The 23,487-nt window shown below is 35.3% G+C and overlaps 1 protein-coding gene across 1 annotated transcript in view; it reads right to left on the reverse strand.

Moving 5' to 3' along the window:
* The window catches only part of DNAI4 (dynein axonemal intermediate chain 4), an 88,419-nt gene that overhangs the window by 50,943 nt on the left and 13,989 nt on the right, over window positions 1-23,487 (reverse strand). Inside the window, 4 exon segments of the mRNA XM_003990166.5 lie at window positions 2,192-2,348; window positions 3,990-4,102; window positions 5,935-6,119; window positions 15,680-15,857. Coding sequence (XP_003990215.1) covers window positions 2,192-2,348; window positions 3,990-4,102; window positions 5,935-6,119; window positions 15,680-15,857 — 633 coding nt within the window.

The following is a 23,487-nucleotide window of genomic DNA, read 5'->3' on the forward strand; positions in this document are numbered from 1 at the left end:
GCATTTCTTTTTTGTGGATTTCTTTTTATTTATTCATTTCCGTAAAATGGTGTCTTAATAGCTTGGGAACATCCTTACCCACTCTCTTCGAATAGTTTATCTCCTCCATTCTTCGTACTTTGATATTTTGGAACAAACCAGGTGCATTTTAGACCTTTATTCTATTGTCAATTTCTTTTTTTAACTTCTCTTTCATACTTTATATCACATTTTTCTTTCCAAGGTTTATTTTGTAGAATTTATCCAGATCTATGTTTCAATTTATTAAATCTGTTTAATTATGTCTTGTTTAAATTCAATGTTTTCTGTTTTACTTCAACAATTATATAAATATACTTTATTTTAAAGTTCTTTTTAGATGTTTTTGCAAATATGAGTCATCATTTTGATAGTTTCTTGATGTTAGTGAGGTGTTAACACTATCTTTTATTTAAATATTTCACATATATTTTACATTCTATATCTCATAATAGAGTCCTAATATCTCATTATCCATAGTCCTCAGGGTGTAGATCTCTGGTCTGTTATTTCTTTTAATTCTCATTCATAGTACTTTTTTATTGGTTTGGTGTATTTTTCACCAAACTCAATCTGAGGGAATCTTGAGTCTAAATGGGATATGCTTTCCTCCAGAGAAAATTCATGTTTGCTTATGATATTAGCTTTGAAACCTGGGATCACTTGAGATAACTGAAATCCTTTTAAGGATTTTGCTTAATACAAAAATGTCTCTTTTAGTTCTCTTAATTTGTGGGGGTCCAAGGCCTGCTGGACTCTAGATCCGTGTGTTAATTTTAACGTTTGCTTCTAGCATCTCTCCATCTCTGATTTCAGATCACTTATCTATCCATTTGTTATTTGCTCCTTTCCTTTTTCTGGTGTTAAGAGCTTTCCCTTATGTCTTAAGAATTTCAAAGTGTGTTATTCAGGATCTACTTGTACTATATATTATAGTCCAAATAATTCTAGGATATTTTATATTTGGGTAAGAATAATATCCTAAAAATATTTTAATGATAGATTTTTAGTACTTTGAATCATATTCAAATTATATTTGAATCTAAATAATCTGAATAACTATATTAATAATGTATATATATTTTTTTATTTTTGAAAGAAGAGAGCGTGAGCACAGGAGAGGGGCAGAGGAATAAAGAGAGAGAGAATCTCAAGCAGGCTCCAGGCCCAGCACCTGGGATCAACAACACAAGCTGAAATCAAAAGTCGGACACCCAACGAACAGAACCACCCAGGCACCCCAAAAATCTGAAAAATCTGTTTACAGTAGCTAAATTAATTTCAGACAGAGCAGACTTCAGAGCAAGGCAAATTATCAGAGGGGCATTATAGAGGGGCATTATGTAATGATAAAGGGATCAATTCTCCCAAATTCTCCCAAAAAGGCATAACAATCCTTAATGAGGCAAAATAAATGAGGCAAAAACTAATGATCTATTTGAATTCATTAATAAGGGGCAATGGAAAATCTGCTCTAATATAGTAAATTCAGTTATTTTCCAATAACATATTTTTACTTAAGTTTTGAATATAAAAATGTCAGGCCTTTCTTTTTATTTTTTTATTTTTATTTTTATAAAATGTTTTATTTATTTATTTTGAGGGAGAGAGAGAGAGAGGGAGAGCATGACTGGGGAAGGGGCAGAGAGAGAGGGAGACAGAATCCCCAGCAGGCTCCACACTGTCAGCACAGAGCCCTATGCTGGGCTTGATCCCACAAACTATGAAATCATGACCTGAGCCAAAATCAAGAGTCAATTGCTTAACCTACTGAGCCACCCAGGCACCCCAGTCCTTTCTTTTAAACTGGAAATAACTTACATATGCATAAAAGAAAAAAAATATCATTAAAACCTTTATTGAGACTTGGAAGCTTCCTTTATTTCTTTTATTATTTGACTTAGTAGTGTACCCATTTCTTAAAGAGAATGGTAAACCTATGGGTTCTTCCTCTAGAAAAAAGTACATACAACATAAATAGTTTTCAAAAAAAAACCCACAAACACTTTTCATATCATTTCATAAGGCACATATATAACTTTATATAGAACTTCACCAAGCACATATGCCACCAGTATTTATCCAGGAATGCCCCAAAACAGAAACAAGGATAGGAACCTCTGACTTAGCATTTAAATTACAGAAGCAATATAGACAATTGAGCCATACATACCTTACTTTCATAGCTTCTTCAGATTCTACAGAAACCATGACTGTCGGTAGGTTAAAAAATCTTAGTGTTTCCGTCTCTGTGAGTATTATCTCTATAGTCTTTTCTAGGTCTTCTTTTGTTACAATTTTTCCAGGTGTTGCCCTCACAACTCGTAAATCTAAAATACACGATTTAATAAAAATCATTTACTAATTGCTATTTTAATTATCATTTTACCAAAATATGATGGGTCATATATTGCAGGTGGCTTTTATGTGGTCAAAGAACAGACCATATTGTGAGATGTATTCAATCCCTTCAGAGGGATTCAATCCCTCTGAGTCTGGGGAAGATTACAATAATAATCCAATGCTCCTTGTCTATCTCTGAGAGGATGATCTTCCCTCCTGCAGCAGACACTGCTGATTGCCAAGTTTTCATTGGTAAGGCTTTCCCCCTTCCCTTGCCTTTCCCCCTTCCCTTTTCCATTAAGAAAATCAAGTGTTTAGTTTCCTAGCCTCTCTTGAAGCTAGGGGTCACCATGTGACAGAGTTCTGGGCAATGAGATAACAGTAGAAATACATAGGAAAGAAGACTTTCCTGGGGAAACTTTTACTTTCCTGATAAATAAAAGTGATATGGCTGGAGCTATTGCCTTTCTCCTTTCTGCTTTTAATGTGCATATAATATCCAGAGCTGGGGCAGATATTTTGAGACCATGAAGCAAGAAGGAAGAAGAAAAGGCTTAAGGAAAGAGAACAGCAGAGTCGCCAATCTAGAGTCTCACAGTTAAGCCACAGGTTCCGATCCAAAAGCTATCTACCTTTTAAGTTCTTTTAATGTGAGAAAAATAAATGATTATTTAAGCCAATGGTAGTTGGGCATTACTTGTTGTCAGAAGTATTCCTGTTACATATCTTAACACCAAAGAGTCTATGAAGCACTTTTCCAACCTTATGAATATTTTCATTAATCCTTCATTATCATCTTAGCGGAAGACACATTCTTACTGCACTCCAAGGCAAGCGTTCCTCAAGTAGGTACCCACTTCACCCACCACTTTTGATCATCCATTATTTCCTCATTTTTTTTTACCTTTACTTTCATAATCCTTTACCTCATGTTTTATGTTCTGCTTGGAAGAAGCCACCCCTATTTGTTCTCCTGATAAATTATTAATCATCTTTAAAAACTCAAGTCAAAAGTCAATAATGTTCTCTGTTAATTCTTTTCTTTTTCCCACCTCAAAGGTGTTAATCTTTCCATTCAAAGTGCTCCCATCACACTCTGCATATGTCCTATTATGGCACTGATCACAGTGTAACAGAATGACTTATCTCCTGAGTTAGAAGCAGAGCACTCCTAAAAAAATTTTTTTAATGTTTATTTCAGAGAGAGAGAGAGATAGAGTGCAAGCAGGGAGGGGCAGAGAGAGAGGGACACACAGAATCTGAAGCAGGCTCCAGGCTCTAAGCTCCAGGCTCTGTGGTCAGCACAGAGCCCGATGTGGGGCTCCAACTCTTCAACTATGAGATCATGACCTGAGCCAAAGTCAGAGGCTTAACTGACTGAGCCACCCAGGTGCCCTAGAAGCAAAGCACTTCTCAAACAGGATCTGTGATTCCTGAGGCTGGTGGTACAAGATTCTCACCTTGGGAACATTGATACTACTCTGGTAATTCTCACGTAGCTACCCCTCTGGCCAGCATTTAGAAATCATTACCAGAGTTCTTTTATCTCAAGTACCTGACAAATAATAAGTATATTTGCTAAAGAAATAAGGGACTGATACTGAAATAAATGATCACATTTTCATTACCTGTAAAACTAGTCAATTTTTCTCGTTTATAGGATGGTTCTTCTAGGTCTTCTGCTATTGATTCAGTAGTAGATACACTTGACTTAGAAACTATGCTGCTTCCTAAAACTGACCTTTAATAATGAAAAACAAAATTATTCATTTATTTAGATGTTCTTATGGGTAATTGAATACATGAACAAAAACATCCTATTGAGAAATCAAATATCCTATAATCATATAAGAAAAATTGATAAAAGTAAACTACTTCTTTAAACATCAAGCTGATTTGTAATATTCCTTAAGTAAAAAGTCGTTATTAAAAAAAAGTCATTATAAATATAATTTAGGGATAAAACATGTCAAACCTATGTCCAAAGTCCTGTGATGGATTCCCAATATATTTAGAATAAAAAGCTAAAATACAGCTTACCTATCCAGTCTCTCCATCTTCATTTATCACATTTCCTCCATCCTACCCCCTTTTTAAGTTCCTCAATCTTTTGGCACTCTCTTACTTTAGAGTCTCAGCCTAGAACATTCTTCCTTTCATTTTTCACCAATTTTCTGCTCTTCACTCAAATCCCATCTTAAATGTGATTTATTCAATTTTATAAAGGCCCTCTCAAGATTTAATTAAGAGAAAATCTATGTACTGGTTGGGAAATCAATACATTGAATACAAAAATAATTTCTTTAAACATGTAAACAACAATTTCGTAATATTATATACTTTTCTCCCCTTTCTACTTATAGGTACAACTTGTCCTCAAAAAGGTAGGTACAGTGGGGGCGCCTGGGTGGCACAGTCGGTTAAGCATCCGACTTCGGCTCAGGTCATCAATCTCACAGTTCGTAAGTTTGAGCCCTGAGTTTGGCTCTGTGTTAACAGCTTGGAGCCTGGAACCTACTTTGTATTCTGTGTTTTCCTCTCTCTCTCTTCTCTGCTCTTCTCTTCCCCTACTTGTGCTCTCTCTCTCTCAAAAATAGGTAAGTAAAATTTTTTTTAAAGGGTAGATACAGTTTACTGGAATATTCTTTGTTTTACAGAGCTCTCCTATGGCTACTGCATGCAAATTTTGAGTCAGACTCTAGAGCAGCATATTTTCTCCTAAAATGTGCTTAGTTAACTTCTGGAACTTTTAATTGGTCAAATGGAAAATTACACACTCAAATATTTCCCCATAATCTTTAGATTATTTTAGGACATACTGTTTAATTATTGCAAACATTCTGAATTTCTCTACCATAAACATTAATAAAATTTCACTTTGCTTACATAAAGTGTCTACATAACACATGCATAACATTTCATTTATAAAAAAATTATGAAACAAAAGATAAATCAAACCCTAGGAGAACATGGATTTACATGGGATATTGGGGGAGCGGAGCTGCTTCTTCCCATAAGTTGTAGCATAAAAGAAACAGAAGAAATACGTCTGTAGGTATGTGATTAGCCTCATCTTTTGGTTCCTCAAGAAAACTTGTATAAAACCCATATATTCTCTCAGAAATGTTTGGTGTGAGTGTTGGAGAACTCTTTTTTATTCTTATTCTTTAATTTTTTTTTACATTTATTTATTTTTGAGAGACAGAGCACAAGTGGGGGTGGGGGGTAGTGGGCAGAGAGAGAAGGAGACACAGGATCTGAAGCAGGCTCCAGGCTCTGAGCCATCAGCACAGAGCCTGAGGCGGTGCTTGCACTCAGAAACCATGAGATCATGAGATCATGAAGTCGGACACTTAACCAACTGAGTCACCCAGGCGCCCCGAGTATTGGAGAACTCTTAAGACATGCAAACCTCTACACCTAAGTAAAACATGAGGGGAACATAGATGGCACACTAACATAGAGTGCAGGTGGGAGACCAAAGACAACTGACATCTAAGTTACATACATACAACTTAAATGAAAAGACAGCACATGTGATATAAAAAAGAACAATAGAATTGTATACTCTACCTTGTAAAGTGCCCTAACATACTAGGATTTAATGTATTCTGATAAAGGCTATAAGAAGATATAAATTCTGCTGCAAATGATCCTTCTCGTGATGTCAGTAGTTTATTTGGCTTTGCTGTACCTGTATGTGGATCTGGATGGTAAAGAGGTCGGGGAGTGACATCAACTCCATGTGCATCAATTACCTGTGGAAAATCATTATTTAAAATGAAAAAGTAAAAAAAAAAAAAAAATGGTGGAGGGTTTTGAATAAATAGGCCCTAGAAAACAAAAAAAAGTGGTAGGAAAAAAAATAAGTATAATGTTTCTAGGTTGAAATAAACATGAAAAATTGAATAAAAGTTTTTATGCTTAAAAGGTTTCTTAACTAGGCCTACTTTTCAAAAGTCTTATTCATGTTTTTACATGAATATATATGAGTAATATATGTTATATATAAGCAATGTATATTAATATCAGGGAAATTTAGAAATGTAGAGAGAATTCATGCAGATTGTTAATATTTTTGTATATTTAATTTTAATCTATAAATTTAAAAAATCACTATTATTCATTCAATATTTTATTAATAAACATTTCCCAATTTTTATATATTTCTGTTTGTTTTTGCCTAATTCTTAATCTTTTCAATTATGAAATTTAACACATACAGAAATACAGGTCTTACATTCAAGTTTTTAATCCATTTTGAGTTAATTTTTGTGTATGGTATAAATAATGGTCCAGATTCATTCTGGCTTTCCAGTTTTCCTAACTCTACTTATTGAAGATACTGTTTTTTTCCCCAATGTATACTTTGCTCTTTGATTATAAATTAATTAGTCATATATGTGTGGGTTTATTTCTGGGCTCTCTATTCAGTTCCATTGATCTATGTATCTGTTTTTGATCTATGTGTTCATGTGCAAATACCATACTGTTTTAATTACTATAGCTGTGTAATATACATTGAAATCAGAGAGGGTGATGTCTCCAGCTTTTTTCTAAGACTGCTTTAGCTATTCAGGGTCTTTGTTGCTTCATACAAAATTTAAGATTCTATTCTGTGAAAAATGCCATTGAAACTTTGATAGCAATTGCACTGAATCTGTGGACTGTTTTGGATAGTGTAGACATTTTAACAATACTGATTCTTCCAATTCATAAGCATGGAATATTTTTCCATGCATTTGTATCTTCTTCAATTTCTTTCATTACTGTCTTGTAGTGTTCAATATACAGATCTTTTACCTCTATTAAATTTATTTCTAGGTATTTAATTTTTTTAATGTTTATTTTTCAGAGCAAGAGAGAGAGAGAGAGAGAGAGAGAGAGAGAGAGAGAGAGCGAGCATGAGCGGGGGAGGGGCAGAGAGAGAGGGAGACACAGAATCTGAAGCAAGCAAGCTCCAGGCTCTGAGCTGTCAGCACGCAGCCCGACGCAGGGCTCGAATCCACAAACTGAACCATGAGATCATGACCTGAGCCAAAGTCAAACGCTTAGCTGACTGAGCCACCCTGGCGCCCCTATTTCTAGGTATTTATTCTTTTAGATGCAATTGTAAGATTGTTTTCTTAATTTCTCTCTCTGAGCACTAGATATTAATGTGTAGAAAAGCAACAGATTTCTGTGTGTTAATTTTATATCCTGTGAATTTACTGAATTTATTTAGTAATCTAATAGTTTCTGGTGGAGTCTTTAGGATTTTCTATATATAATATCACGTCATTTATAAACAGTAACAGTTTTACTTCTTCCTTCCTAACTTGGATACCTTTTATTTCTTTTCCTTGACTAATTACTCTGGGTAGGACCTCCAGAATATGTTGAATAAAAGTGGCAAGAGTGAGCATCCTTATTGTTTTCTTGATCTTAGAGAAAAAGTTTTCAGCTTTTTACCATTGAGTATATATACAGTCTAATTATGTTGAGATACATTCCCTCTATTCCTGATTTGTAGAGTTTTTATCATAAATGGATGTTGAATTTTGTCAAATGCTTTTTCTGCATCTATTGAGATGATCATATGATTTTTATCCTTTATTTCATTGATGTGGCATATCACATTGACTGATTTGTGAGTGTTAAGTTAAACCATCCTTGCAACCATGGAATAAATCCTACTTGAACATGATCTATAATCCTTTTAACATCTATATGTTGAATTTGGTTTGCCAATATTTTGTTTAGGATTTTGTATCTAAAACATCAGGGATATTGGTGTTTTTCTTTTCTTGTGGTGTCATTTGGTTTTGATATTGGGGTAATACTGGCCTCATATAAAGAGTTTGGAAGAGTTTTCTCTCCTTCCACTTTTTGGAAAAGTTTGAGAAGGACTGATATTAATTCTTTGAATGTTTGGTACAATTCACCAGTGAAGCTGTCTGATCCTAGACTTTTGTTTGTTGGGGATTTTTGATTGCCAATTCAATCTTGTTAGTAGTAATTGGACTGTTCAGATTTTCTATTTCATTATATTTCAGTCTTGATAGGTTGTTTATTTCTAGAGACTTATGCATTTCTTCTAGGTTGTCCAATTTGTTGGCATATATTTATTCATAATATTATCTTACGATCTTTTGTATTTCTGTGGTATCAGTTGCAACATCTCTTTCATTCTGATTTTATTCATTGAACCTAATTTTATTTGAATTTCCTCTCTTTTTTTTCTTGGTGGGTATAGTTAAACATTTGTCAATTTTTTTATCTTTTCAAAAAAACAGCTTTTAGTTTCATTGACCTTCTCTATTTTCTTTTCATCTCTGTTTCATTCATTCCTGCTCTCATCGGTTAATTCTTTCCTTCTGTTAACTTTGGGCTTCATTCGTTCTTTTTCTAGTTCTTTGAGGTGTAAAATTAAGTTGAGACTCTTTGTTTTGTGAAGTAGGTATTTATCTCTGTGAACTTCCTTCTTAGACCTGCTTTTGCTGCATCCCACAAATGTTGGTATATTTCCACTTTCACCCATCTCATGGTATTTTTTGATTTCTCTTTTGATTTCTTCTATGACCCATTAGTTATTCAGTAGCAAGTTGTTTAGTCTCCACATATTGTTGAACTTTCCAGTTTGCTTTGTGTAATTAACGTCTAGTTTTCTAATACTGTGGCTGGAAAAGATGGTTGATATGATTTCATTTCTTTTCAATTAAGACTCATTCTGTGGCCTAACATAGGGACTAAACTGGAAAATGTTCCATGTGTATTTGAGAAGAATCTGAATTCTATTGCTTTTGGTTGGTATTACCCTCTCAGAGGATCCATTCATTTTTCTTCATTCTTTTTTCCACTCTGTTTTTGGCTTGCATAATCTCTATTGATCTATCCTCAAGTTTGCTAATTCTTCCTTCTGACAGTTAAAATCTATTATTTAGTTCCTCTAGTGAATTTTTAAAATTTTGATTAATGTACTTTTTTCTCAACTCCAGAATTTCCATTTGGTTCTTTTTATAATTCCTTTTTGGTGCAACCCAGAAACAGTATTTTAGTTTATTTATTTATTTATTTTTAATTGAGATATAATTGTTACATAAGATAGAATCGTTTTAGGGTATAGCATAATGATTTGATATACGTATATTGCAAAATGATTACAATAATAAGTTTACTTAACGTCCATCACTTCACATAGTTACAAAAATTTTTTTTTGTTATGATGAGAACTTGTAAAATCAATTTTCTTAGGAACTTTTGACTATACAACAGTTTTAAAAAGTTACTTAAATTCCAGTTAGTTAACATACAGTGTAATATTAGCTTTAGGTGTGCAATATAGTGATTCAATATTTCCATACAATACTTGGTGCTCATTACAAGTACACTCCTTAATCCCCATCACCTATTTAACCTCTCCCCCCCCAACCTCCCTTCTGATAATCATCAGTTTGTTTTCCATAGTTCAGAGACTCTTTCTTGGCTTGCCCCCCTCTCTCTTTTTTTTTCCTCCTTTAGTCATTTGTTTTGTTTCATAAATTTCACAGGTGAAATCATATAGTATTTGTCTTTCTCTGACTGGACCTATTTCACTTAGCATAATACTCTCTAGCTCCAACCAGGTCATTGCAAATGGCAAGATTTCATTATTTTTTTTTTTTTTTTTTACGGCTGAGTGATTTCTGAGTAATATTCATATATATATGAATTCATATGAATTAATATGAATATGAATATATATGAATTCATATATATATATATGAATATATTTATACACACACACACACACACACACACATATACCTCACATCTTCCTTATCCATTCATCAATCAATGGACACTTGGGCTGTTTCCATAATTTAGCTATTGTAGATAATGCTGCTATAAACATCTGGGTACATGTATCCCTCTGAATTAGTATTTTTGTGTTCTTTGGGTAAATACCTAGCAGTGCAATTGCTGGACTGTAGGGAAGCTCTATGTTTAACTTTTTGAGGAATCTCCATACTGTTTTCTAGAGTGGCTATACCAGTTTGCAATCCTACCAACAGTGCAAGAGGGTTGCCCTTTCTCCACATCCTTGCCAAAAAGAGTTGTTTCTTTTGTTGTTGATTTTAGCCATTCTGACAGGTGTGAGGTGATATCTCATTGTAGTTTTTATTTGTATTTCCCTGTTGATCAGTGAGGTTGAGCCTCTTTATTGATATTTTCTATTGGATGTGATGGTCATCAGACCTTCTTTTACTTCTTTATTCATGGTTTCTTTGGTTCTATGAAGACATTTATAGTGATTTCTTTTAAATCTCTTTTTGTTAAATCTGACATCTGGTTCTTCCCACAGTTTCAATTGCCTGTATTTTTTTCTTAAATATGGGTCATATTTTTCTCTAGGTACTGATATCTCCTTCCTTTCTAAAACTTGTTATTGCTATTTACTTGTTCATTTGTTTAGTGATTACCTGGATTATTTTAGTGCGATTTATTTCCCCATAATGGGTTGAACTGTGTCGCCCCACAAAGACATGTTGAAGTCTTAATCCCCAGTACCTCAGATTGTGAAAATAGGGTTTTTGCAGACTTAAGCAAGTTAAGATGAGATCATTAGGGTAAGCCCTAATCCAGTATGACTGATGTCTTTATAAAAAGGGAAAATTTTGACACAGATATACATAGAGGTAAGACATTATGAAAACACACGGGGAGAACACAATATGAAGACGGAGGATTGGAGTGATAGATCTACAAACCAAGAAATTTCTATGACTACCAGAGCTAGAAGGGAAACAGATCCGTTCTTATCATATTCAGAGAGTGCATGTTCATGCTAACACGTTGATTTCAGATTTCTGTCCTCCAGAACTATGAGACAATGAATTTCTATTGTTTTAAGTCATATAGTTTGTGGTACTTTGCTAATGCAGCTGAAGGACTAGTATGCCCCCCCCCCCCCCCCCCGCAACCCCAACACTTAACCCCACACAATGTTAATTGTGCTTCTCAGGGGCAAATAGCTTTGGGTATGCCCCAAACCATCCTGGAGTGACAAAGGTACTATTAGGGCTCTCTACTATACTTCTTTTTTTAAAGATTTATTTTTTATTTTTAGAGGAAGGGGAGAGGGACAAAGGGGGAAGGGAGGAGGGAGGGGGGGTTGAGAGAGAGAGAGAGAGAGAGAGAGAGAGAGAGAGAGAGAGAAAATATCAAGAAGGCTCCATGTTCAGCACAGAGCATGACACAGGGCTCAATTCCATGACCCTGGGGTCATAACCTGAGCCAAAATCAAGAGTCAAATTCCCAACAGACTGAGCCACCCAGGAGCCCCCTTTCTACTACTCTCACCCCATCCACACTGAGCTGTTAAACTTCACTAACTGCCAGCTGGCTGTTCTATTGTTTTCAATGCCCTGGGGCACAAATTCTCTAATCCAATCAAATTGTGGCTGCTTTCAGGGACTATTCTCTGAGGTCAATGTTTGATATTGAAAATGCTCCTCCCAGTAGCCATATTCTTTCTGCCTCTGAATTTGACTACTCTAGGTATCTCATATAAGAGGAATCACACAGTATCTTCCCCTTTGTTACTGGCTTATTTCAATTAACATAATATATTCAAGGATCATCTATACCCTAGCATGTGTTGGAACTTCATTTCTTTTTGAAGCTAAAAATTTTCCAGTGTGTGTGTGTGTGTGTGTGTGTGTGTGTGTGTGTGTATCAAATTTTGTTTATTCATCATCTGCTGATGGAAACTTGGGTTGCTTCCACCTTTTAGCTATTGTGAATAATGCTGCTATGAATATAGGTGTACAAGTATCTGTTCAAGCTTCTACTTTCAATTCTTTTGGATATAGACCAAGAAGTGGAATTACTGGATCATATGGTAATTCTATACATATATTTTTTATTTATTGGTATTTTTATTTTCTAATTTTTTGAGAGGGAGGGAGGAACTAGAAGGAGGAGAGAGAACATCTCAAGCAGACTCCAAACTCAGCACAGAGCCTGATATGGGCTCAATCCCACAACCTTGGGATCATGACCTAAGTTAAAATCAAGAGTCAGATGCTCAACCTACTGAGCTACCAGGTACCCCTGATAGGTCTATTTTTAATTTTTTGAGGAATCACAACACTGTTTTCCACAGCAACTACACCATTACACATTTCTGTCAACAGTGCACAAAGTTTCCAAATTCTCAGTATATTCACCAACATTTGTTCTTTTCCATTTTTTTTTTTTTTAAGCCATGGTAATGAGCCTTAGGTGATATCTTATTGTGGTTTTGATCTGCAGTTTCCTAATGATTAGTGATGTTGAGCATTTTTTCAAGTGCTGTTGGCTATTTGTAGATCTTCTTTTGAAAAGTATCAAGTACTTTGTCTATTTTTTAATTGCGCCACTTATTTGTTTGTTGTTGAGTTGTAGGAGTCCTTTGTATATTCTGAATATTAACCCCTTATCAGATTTTCAAATATATTTTCCTCATCCCATAGGTTGCTTTTCATTGTGTTGTGTCCTATGATGCAAAGGTTTCTAATGTTTGATGTAGTTCATTATATCCATTTTTTTCTTTTGCTGTATATGCTTTTGGTATTCTATCTAAGAAATCATTGCCAAACCAGTGTCAAAAGTTTTTCCCTATGCTTTCTTCTAAGAATTTTAGTGTTGTAGATATAAGAGCTTGATACGTTTTGAGTTATTTTTGTATATAAGAGTCCTACATCATTCTTTTGCATGTAGATATCTAATTTTCCTAACATCTTTGTTGAAAAGACTGTCCTTTCCCCATTGCACAGAATTGGCATCCTTGCTGAAAGTCATTTGAACATATTTGTAGGGGTCCTCTGTTGTTTTCTATTGGTTTATGTGTCTGTCTTTATGCTAGTACTACGCTACATTGATTACTACAGTTTCATAGTAAGTTTTGAAATCAGGAGGTGTGAGACCTCCAACTTTGTGGTTCTGTTTTAAGATTGTTTTGGCAATTCGGGGTCTCTTAATATTCCATATGAGTTTTAAAATAGATTTTTTAATTCCACAAAAAAATATCATTGAGGATTTGAGAGGGATTGCATTGAATCTGTATCTTGTTTTGGGTGGTATTGACATCTTAAGAAATATTCCGATGTATAAACAAGGGATGTTTTCCCATTTATCATCTCCTTTCATTTATTTCAGCAATTTTTGTAGTTATCAGTGTACATTTTTCACTTTCTTAGTTAAGTTTATTCCTAAGCATTTTTATTATTTTTGATATGCTGTAAATGGAAATCTTTTTTCTTAATTCTTTTGGATTATTCATTGCTAGTGTATAGACACAACTAATTTTTGTGTGTTAATTTTCCATCCTACAACTTGCTGAATTTATTAGCTCTAAGTACTTTCTAAAAAAAATGTTTATTTATTTATTTTGGGGCACCTGTGTGGCTCAGTTGGTTAAGTATCTGACTTGATTTCAGCCCTGGTCATGATCTGAGCCCCTGAGATGGGCTTTTATGTATCGTAATAATATATAATATGTATGTATTGTATATATGTATGTATAATATACACATAATACATATAATGTATATATAATAATATGTCATTGTTATGGACTTAATGTTTGTATACACCCCAAATTCATATTGGTCTCCTAATCCCAATGTGATGGTATTGGAAGGTAGAACCTCTGAAAGGTAATTAGGTCATGAAGGTTGAGACCTCATGAATGGGATTAGTACCCTTCTGAAAAGAGGCCAGAACTAGCTAAATCACTTTCCACCATGTAATACACTGAGAATATACTGAGGATAACTTGAAAATTTAGCAGTCTGCAACCTGGAAGAAGGTCCTCACTAGAACCCAACCATGCTGGCATTCTAATCTTGGGCTTCCAGCCCCAGAACTGTAAGACATAAATTTCTTTGTTTATAAGCCATCCAGTCTATAATACTTTGTTATGACAGCCTGAGATAATATAGTACCCATTTGTTAAAATTATATAAGCTTATTTCCATTGTGTGGCTATTATAAGCAAAGCTGCTATAAACATTTGTGTATAGTTTTTATATAAACTGATACTTTCTTTTCTCTTGAGTAGATACCTAGATGTGGAATGGCTGGATGATATAGTAGGTATATATTTAGCATTGAATAAAGTGCCAAATGGTTTTTCATTTTTCATTCCTACTAGCAGTGTATGAGAATTTTTCCTCCACATACTTGCCCACATTTGGTATGATCAGTCTTTTAATTTTAGCTATTCTAATAGGTGTACAACAGTATCTCATAGTTTCAATCTGCATTTCCTAATGACTAATGCAGATTGTCATTTGATGTGCTCATTTGCTATCTGTATATGTACTTTGTTGAAGTATTTGCTCAAATGTTTTGTTCATTTTAAATATGAAGTTGTCTTAATATTGTTTTGAGAATTGTTTATATATTTTGGTTATAAGTACTTTATCAGATGTTTGCTTTATAAATAATTTTTCCCACTGTATGGTTTCTTTTTCCATCCTTTTAGCATTCTTTCAAAGATCAGAAGCTTTAATTTTGATAGAGTCCAATTTACCAATTTTATCTTTAATGGACTGTGTTTTTCGGTCATATCTAAAAAAGTCATTGCCTAGCCCATTCAGATTTATATACTACATACTTTTCTGTATATATATTATACTTTGATTAAAAGTTTTAAAAATTCAATTCTTAGTTAAATGTTTTCTTATTTTTTTTTTTAACATTTATTCATTTTTGAGGGCGAGAAACAGAGAGAGAGAGAGAGAGCGCCAGGGCATGAGCAGGGGAGGGGCAGAGAGGGAGGATCCAGGATCCAAAGGAGGCTCCAGGCCCTGAGCTGTCAGCACAGAGCCTGACATGGGGCTCAAACTTATGAACCATGAGATCATGACCTGAGCTGAAGTCCTAGGCTTAACCAACTAAGCCACCCAAGTGCCTTTTAATTAAACATTTTCTAATGAGATAACCAATTTGTGATAATTTATATTTGCTTGGTAATAATTTATATTACCAAGAAGAATGGATGTTAGCTTTACTACCTATATTATAGCCAGGTTAGCTATTATTAACACCATAATCAACTAGTTCTTAAGGTCACGAGTAGACTTTCCTCACTCCACCCTAATGTTTCTATTACCAGTAATGAATTATAGAAGCCAACAGCCAATGTTACACTGTAAGATATGTCATGTGGCAAAGACTCTAACAAAATCAATGTATCAATATTAGAAGTGAGTTCATTACTTCAAAGCAGGATATTTTCTACTTTTAACATTTCAGTCAAGTTCTTTATGATGCCATTTTCAAATAAACTCAGAATTCTAAAGAATATTACCTGTATGACTGTCCTTGGGGTGGAAATACTCATTTTTTCTGCTTTTATCTCAGGTGCAATTGTCAGGGTTTTTGACAGAGCCATTCTGCTTTGGTTTGCACCACTATATCCTTTTGTTTGGGTTCCTTTTATTGTGCTGATAAAGCTAATAGACTTCTTTGGCTGTGGGCCAGTGCTCCTATATCAAGAAAAGATAACATAACATGAAGGATTCATGATTGAAGGAAAATTAACCGACAATAAAAATCAGACTTTCATTTAGAAACATGGAAACAATCTGAACATAGGTACAAGAAAGAATAATAGCTACTTGAGAGTTCAATATGCATAAGCATAGTTCTAGAATGTTTACATGCATTGTATCACTTTTTTTTTCTCATAATCCTTAAGAGGTTGTTATAAATATCATTTTATATAAAATCAGAGAGACTTAAAGGGAACTATTCCTATGAGAGCTGAAATCTGAACCTAGGTAGTCTGATCCAAAGTCTACAGTGATTTTTCTGGTCTCAATTTCCTTATCTGTAATATGGGGATATTAACAGTACCTTATTCACAGATTATTATGAGGATTAAATGGATTAATTTGTATATTATAGTTAGGAAGTCTCTGGCACATAGGAAGCTTAAGTGAGTGTATAGGGGAGCTGCATAGGCAGAATGAAGCATGAGGAGTAAAACCTGGGAAGAATATTGTGTTTCTGCCTGAACAATTACATAATAATTTTTAATAAGAAGAGAAGATAAAATCAAAATGTCTCCTGGAGAAAAAAAAAAAGATATGATTTCACTTTTCTATACTCTGCAAATTCCTTAACACAAAAACCTACCTTATCATTCCTTTGTTCTAGTACTCTGTACTACGGATTTCTTCTATAAAACAAAGATGATCTTCCCTCAGATTATAAAAAGGAAACAGGTTTCCAAAGAAAACATTTTAAACAATAATTTTACTTTTCATATCATAAAAGATCAGACAAGAATGAAATATTTTTAAATGATAATCATCAATCCACTTTTCATATTTTATTTTTCTTCATAGCATTTATTACTACTTGCCACTTTGTTGTTGTCCACTCCCTTACTAGAATGTTAGCATCTTCAGGGTAAGATCTTTGTCTTGTTAATTGTTATATGCCTAGAACCCACAACAGTACTCAGGATATCATGGTCTCTAAAGAAGTATTTTTTTAAATAAATGAATTCCTGCAACGAATTCATGCAATATTTCCAATTTACATTGTCTTAAAGTATTTTACTCTATCCTCCCTCCTTCAATGTCTAAATGACTTTATCTTCAACATCTCTAAGAAAATAAGAACAAACAATCTGGTTAAAAGCTCCTTAAATTATTTCTCCATTGTCTTATATTCTTCTTCCATATCCTACAAACTCACCTAAACACATCTTTCTTTCTTTCTTCTTTTAGTAAAAGAGTTGCCATTCTTATCTAAGGCTAATCTTTCTTCTTGTGCTCTGAAATCTGTCTGTTACTACTCTCTCAGGGACCATTGTACATCAATAATTCCTTATCCACTACATATTATTTCCTCTTTTCCCCTTGAACATATAATTATCCTCCATTCATCCCCCCAACTAAAAAAATCCTTCCTTTAGCTGTGTCTTCCTCTGTTACTTTATCTACGCTTCCTTTCATAGTCTAACTCTTCAAATATTAGCAAATAATACTGTCTACTTCCTTATTCCTTATTGGCTCCAAAATTCACTGCAATCTAGTTCCACCTCTCCTCGCCTACCGCATAGAGATTACTTTCATTATGATCCCCTAGAGCTTCAACTTGTCAAATCCAAGGGACTCTTTTCAGTACTTATCTTTGTAGCATCTGACAGTTAACTCTTCCCTCTTCTGGGACATCACTGTCTCTTATTTTTCAACCTCCTTGGGACCTCTAACCACCTGACCCTTCCATTTTGGACTAATTTGTACCTTTTAGGTTTCTCATCTCTCTCTATTTAATCCAGAATCTACAACTCACTAATTGAATAACTCTTTTACCATTATATTCAACTTGGATTTTCTTTCTCTTTGACCTTTTGCCCTATCCTTACAAAAGCTAGTCCTCCCATTTTATTTCTCCTTTATTAGTTTCCTCTTTTAAAGATTACACTTAAGCTCAAACCCCAGTTATTAGTTTGTTCTCTCTCTCTCCACACACACACACACACACACACACACACACACACACGCACACACACACACACTCTATCCTTGAGTAAATTTACCAACATCCATAGTTTCAATGACTACTTCTATTCCACTTCCTTATGGAAGTCTATCATTACCACTACTACCTTCTTTCTTCCATCCCCTCAAGATTTTATATCCTAAATTACTGACTCTCTCTCAAATATGACTTCTGGCATAATTCTTGAGTATTTCAATATCCATGAAGGTAATCCTTTTAATGTTATGGCCTCTTAATAACTTGAAGCCTTCTCACATACATGATCTAGCCCTCCTTCTATGTCAGCTATTTATTCCCATGGTCATACATGGTCATCCCAATGCTAAGGGCAAGGTCAACTATCACTTCCTTTTTTTCCAGCTTATACACCCTCTGAATACCCAAATTCAAACAACTTTACTCAACTCCCTTCAACTCCATTGTCACCGTAGAGTCCTTGATTCTATCTACCATGTTTACTCCCTTCCCCATCCCTCTCATGCAATCTCTTCTCTCCTGAGCTTACAGTTAATAAATATAAGCCATAGTTAATTATTGACATACCTCGGAGATATTGCAGGTTCAGTTCCAGGCTACCACAATAAAGCAAGTATCACAATAAAGTGAGTAAAATGAATTTTTTTGGTTTCCTAGTGCATATAAAAGTTATGTTTACACTATAGTCTATTAAATGTGCAATACCATTATGTCTAAGAACACAACGTACATATCTTAATTAAAAAATACTTTATTGCAGGGGCGCCTGGGTGGCTCAGTCATTTAAGCTTCTGACTTCGGCTCTTGTCATGATCTCATGGTTTGTGAGTTTGAGCCCACGTCAGGCTCTGTGCTGACAGCTCAGAGCTTGGAGCCTGCTTCAGATTCTGTGTCTCCCTCTCTTTCTGCCCCTACCCTGCTTGCACTCTGTCTCTCGCTCTCTCTCAAAAAAAAATAAACATTGAAAAATTAAAAAAAAATACTTTATTGCTAAAAAATGTTAACTATCATCTGAGCTTTCAGTGAGTAATAATCATGGATACGGTTCATGATAAGAAATACAATAATAAAAAAGTTTGAAATATTGTAAGAATTACTGAAATGTGACACAGTGCCAGAAAGTGAGCAAATGTTGTTTGACAAATGGCTCCAATAAGACAAGCTCAACACAGGGTTGCCAGAAACCTTCAATCTGTAAAGTACACAGTATCAACAAAGTGCCTGTAAATACAGTGAAGTGCAATAAAACGAGGTATGCCTGTATTATAATCTTTACTTACATTCTCATCTTCCTTTTCCTTTTTTAAATTCACTGTATTTGCTGGCAAAACCAAAACTGTGATCCATTCCAATCATCTTCTTATGTTGAGCCTTGCACCTGTGTATCAACCATGTTTCTAGCTGCGGGTAAACCTGATGTTTTATCATTTGCCATAAATGTATAGGCCCAATATGTCTTGTTCTGGACAAACTGATATGCTCAAGTTACTGTGCCTTGGTTTCCTGACTCCTTGTCACTCCTTTCCCTCCCAGGGGTACAATCTTCCAATGCGAACTAGTCTATCCCCAACCATCTCTCTTATCAGGCTCTCACACTATGGGCCACTATATATCTTCCCTAATCACCCTATAGCCAGGTACCAGACAACTTGGGATGGTCCCTAGGTTCCAGATCCCACTGAAATGATTAAAACTAGTCCAGCTTAAGCCTGTTCACCATGTCTCACCTCTACCTTCCCACCAAAAGCACAATAGAGATGGGCCCACAGTTTCTCCCTTTCCCTCTGCCTGGTGGCTAACCACACTGCTTCCCGATGTACCCCCCTGTAGCATTGCCTGCCCTCTCCTCTTGGAAACTATGAGTAATAAACTATTTTTTTCAATGGCAATCACTTCCTGATCTGTTGACCTTACTATACCTCTAATTTTCTTTAATACACTATGTTTTAATTCAACCTGTACAGCTAAAAGAAGCTGGAGAAAAAACATCCAACCATGATGCCAGGTCTCACTTTATGGATTTTTGCTTTAAAGTGTGTCCTTAAAATTAAAAAGTATATGGAAGCCAATGAAAATGATAACACCACAACCCAAAACCTCTGGGACGCAGCAAAGACAGTCGTAAGAGGAAAGTACATAGCAATCCAGGGCTTCCTAAAGAAGAAAGAAAGCTCTCAGATACACAACCTAACCTTACGCCTTAAAGAGCTGGAAAAAGAACAGCAAATAAAACCCAAAACCAGCAGAAGACAGGAAATAATAAAGATTAGAGCAGAAATTAATGCTTTCGAAACAAACAAACACAAAAAACCCAGTAGAACAGATCAATGAAACCAGAAGCTGGTTCTTTGAAAGAGTTAAAAATAGCTAAACCACTAGCCAGTTTGATCAAAAAGAAAAAGGAAAGGACCCAAATAAATAAAATCAAGAATGAAAGAGGAGAGATCACAACCAACACAGAAATAAAAACAATAATAAGAGAATATTATGAGCAATTATATGCCAATAAAATTGGCAATCTGAAAGAAATTGACAAATTCCTAGAAACATATACATTACCAAAACTGAAACAGGAAGAAATAGAAAATTTGAACAGACCCATAACCAGTAAAGAAATTGAATTAGTAATTAAAAATCTCCCAAAAACCAAGAGTCCAGGGCCAGATGGCTTTCCAGGGGAATTCTACCAAACATTTAAGGAAGAGTTAACACCTATTCTTTTGAAGCTGTTCCAAAAAACAGAAATGGAAGGAAAACTTCCAAACTCTTTCAAGGCCAGGATTACCTCGATTCCAAAACCAGACAGAGACCCCACTAAAAAAAAGAACTATAGACCAATTTCCCTGACAAACATGGATGCAAAAATCCTCAATAAGATATTAGCCAACCGATCCAATAATACATTAAAAAAATTATTCACCACGACCAAGTGGGATTTATACCTGGGATGCAGGGCTAGCTCAATATCCACAAAACAATTAACATGATTCATCACATCAATAGAAGAAAGGACAAGAACCATATGATCCTCTCAATAGATGCAGAGAAAGTATTTGACAAAATACAGCATGCTTTCTTGATAAAAACCTTCAAGAAAGTAGGGATAGAAGGATCATACCTCAAGATTGTAAAAGTCATATATGAAAAACCCACCGTTAATATCATCCTCAATGGGGAAAAACAGAGCTTTCCCCCTAAGGTCAGGAACAAGACAGGGATGTCCATTCTTGCCACTGTTATTCAACATAGTATTGGAAGTCTTAGCCTCTGCAATCAGACAACACAAAGAAATAAAAGGCATCCAAATCTGCCAGGAGGAGGTCAAACTTTCACTCTTCGCAGATGACATGATACTCTATATGGAAACCCAAAAGATTCCACCAAAAAACTGCTAGAACTGAATCATGAATTCAGCAAAGTTGCCAGATATAAAATCAATGCACAGAAATCGGTGCATTCTATTCACAATGAAACAACGGAAAGAGAAATCAAGGAGTCGATCCCATTTACAGTTGCACAAAAAACCATAAAATACCTAGGAATAAATCTAATGAAAGAAGTGAAAAATCTATACACTGAAAACTATAGAAAACTTATGAAAGAAATTGAAGAAGACACAAAAAAAAATGGAAAAAGATTACATGATCCTGGATAGGAAGAACAAATATTGTTAAAATGTCAATACTACCCAAAGCAAGCTACATATTCAATGCAATCCCTATCAAAATAACACCAGAATTCTTCACAGAGCTAGAACAAATAATCCTAAAATTTGTATGGAACCAGAAAAGACCCCGAATACCCAAAGCAATCTTGAAAAAGAAAACCAAAGCAGGAGGCATCACAATCCTGGACTTCAAGCTATACTACAAAGCAGTAATCATCAAGACAGTATGGTACTGGCACAAGAACAGACACTCAGATCAATGGAACAGAATAGAGAACCCAGAAATGGACCCACAAATGTATGGCCGACTAATCTTTGACAAATCAGGAAAGAATATCCAACAGAATAAAGACAGTCTCTTCAGCAAGTGGTGCTGAGAAAACTGGACAGCAACATGCAGAAGAATGAATCTGGACCACTTTCTTACGCCACACACAAAAATAAACTCAAAATGGATGAAAGACCTAAATGTAAGACAGGGAGCCATCAAAATCCTCGAGGAGAAAGCAGGCAAAAACCTCTTTGATCTCAGCCACAGCAACTTTTTTTTTTCTTTTGAAAGTACTTTATTTTTATTGTTTTTTTTCAATATATGAAATTTATTGTCAAATTGGTTTCCATACAACACCCAGTGCTCATCCCAAAAGGTGCCCTCCTCAATACCCATCACCCACCCTCCCCTCCCTCCCAACCCCCATCAACCCTCAGTTTGTTCTCAGTTTTTAAGAGTCTCTTATGCTTTGGCTCTCTCCCACTCTAACCTCTTTTTTTTTTTTTCCTTCCCCTCCTCCATGGGTTTCTGTTAAGTTTCTCAGGATCCACATAAGAGTGAAAACATATGGTATCTGTCTTTCTCTGTATGGCTTATTGCACTTAGCATCACACTCTCCAGTTCCATCCACGTTGCTACAAAAGGCCATATTTCGTTCTTTCTCATTGCCATGTAGTACTCCATTGTGTATATAAACCACAATTTCTTTATCCGTTCATCAGTTGATGGACATTTAGGCTCTTTCCACAATTTGGCTATTGTTGAGAGTGCTGCTATAAACATTGGGGTACAAGTGCCCCTATGCATCAGTACTCCTGTAGCCCTTGGGTAAATTCCTAGCAGTGCTATTGCTGGGTCATGGGGTAGGTCTATTTTTAATTTTCTGAGGAACCTCCACACTGTTTTCCAGAGTGGCTGCACCAATTTGCATTCCCACCAACAGTGCAAGAGGGTTCCTGTTTCTCCACATCCTCTCCAGCATCTATAGTCTCCTGATTTGTTCATTTTGGCCACTCTGACTGGCGTGAGGTGGTATCTCAGTGTGGTTTTGATTTGTATTTCCCTGATAAGGAGCAACGTTGAGCATCTTTTCATGTGCCTGTTGGCCATCCGGATGTCTTCGTTAGAGAAGTGTCTATTCATGTTTTCTGCCCATTTCTTCACTGGGTTATTTGTTTTTCGGGTGTGGACTTTGGTGAGCTCTTTATAGATTTTGGATACTAGCCCTTTGTCCAATATGTCATTTGCAAATATCTTTTCCCATTCCATTGGTTGCCTTTTAGTTTTGTTTATTGTTTCCTTTGCTGTGCAGAAGCTTTTTATCTTCATAAGGTCCCAGTAATTCATTTTGCTTTTAATTCCCTTGCCTTTGGGGATGTGTCGAGTAAGAGATTGCTACGGCTGAGGTCAGAGAGGTCTTTTCCTGCTTTCTCCTCTAGGGTTTTGATGGTTTCCTGTCTCACATTCAGGTCCTTTATCCATTTTGAGTTTATTTTTGTGAATGGTGTGAGAAAGTGGTCTAGTTTCAACCTTCTGCATGTTGCTGTCCAGTTCTCCCAGCACCATTTGTTAAAGAGACTGTCTTTTTTCCATTGGATGTTCTTTCCTGCTTTGTCAAAGATTAGTTGGCCATATGTTTGTGGGTCTAGTTCTGGGGTTTCTATTGTATTCCATTGGTCTATGTGTC

Source organism: Felis catus, chromosome C1 (assembly GCF_018350175.1).
Source record: "Felis catus isolate Fca126 chromosome C1, F.catus_Fca126_mat1.0, whole genome shotgun sequence".
NCBI classification, from domain to species: Eukaryota; Metazoa; Chordata; class Mammalia; order Carnivora; family Felidae; genus Felis; species Felis catus.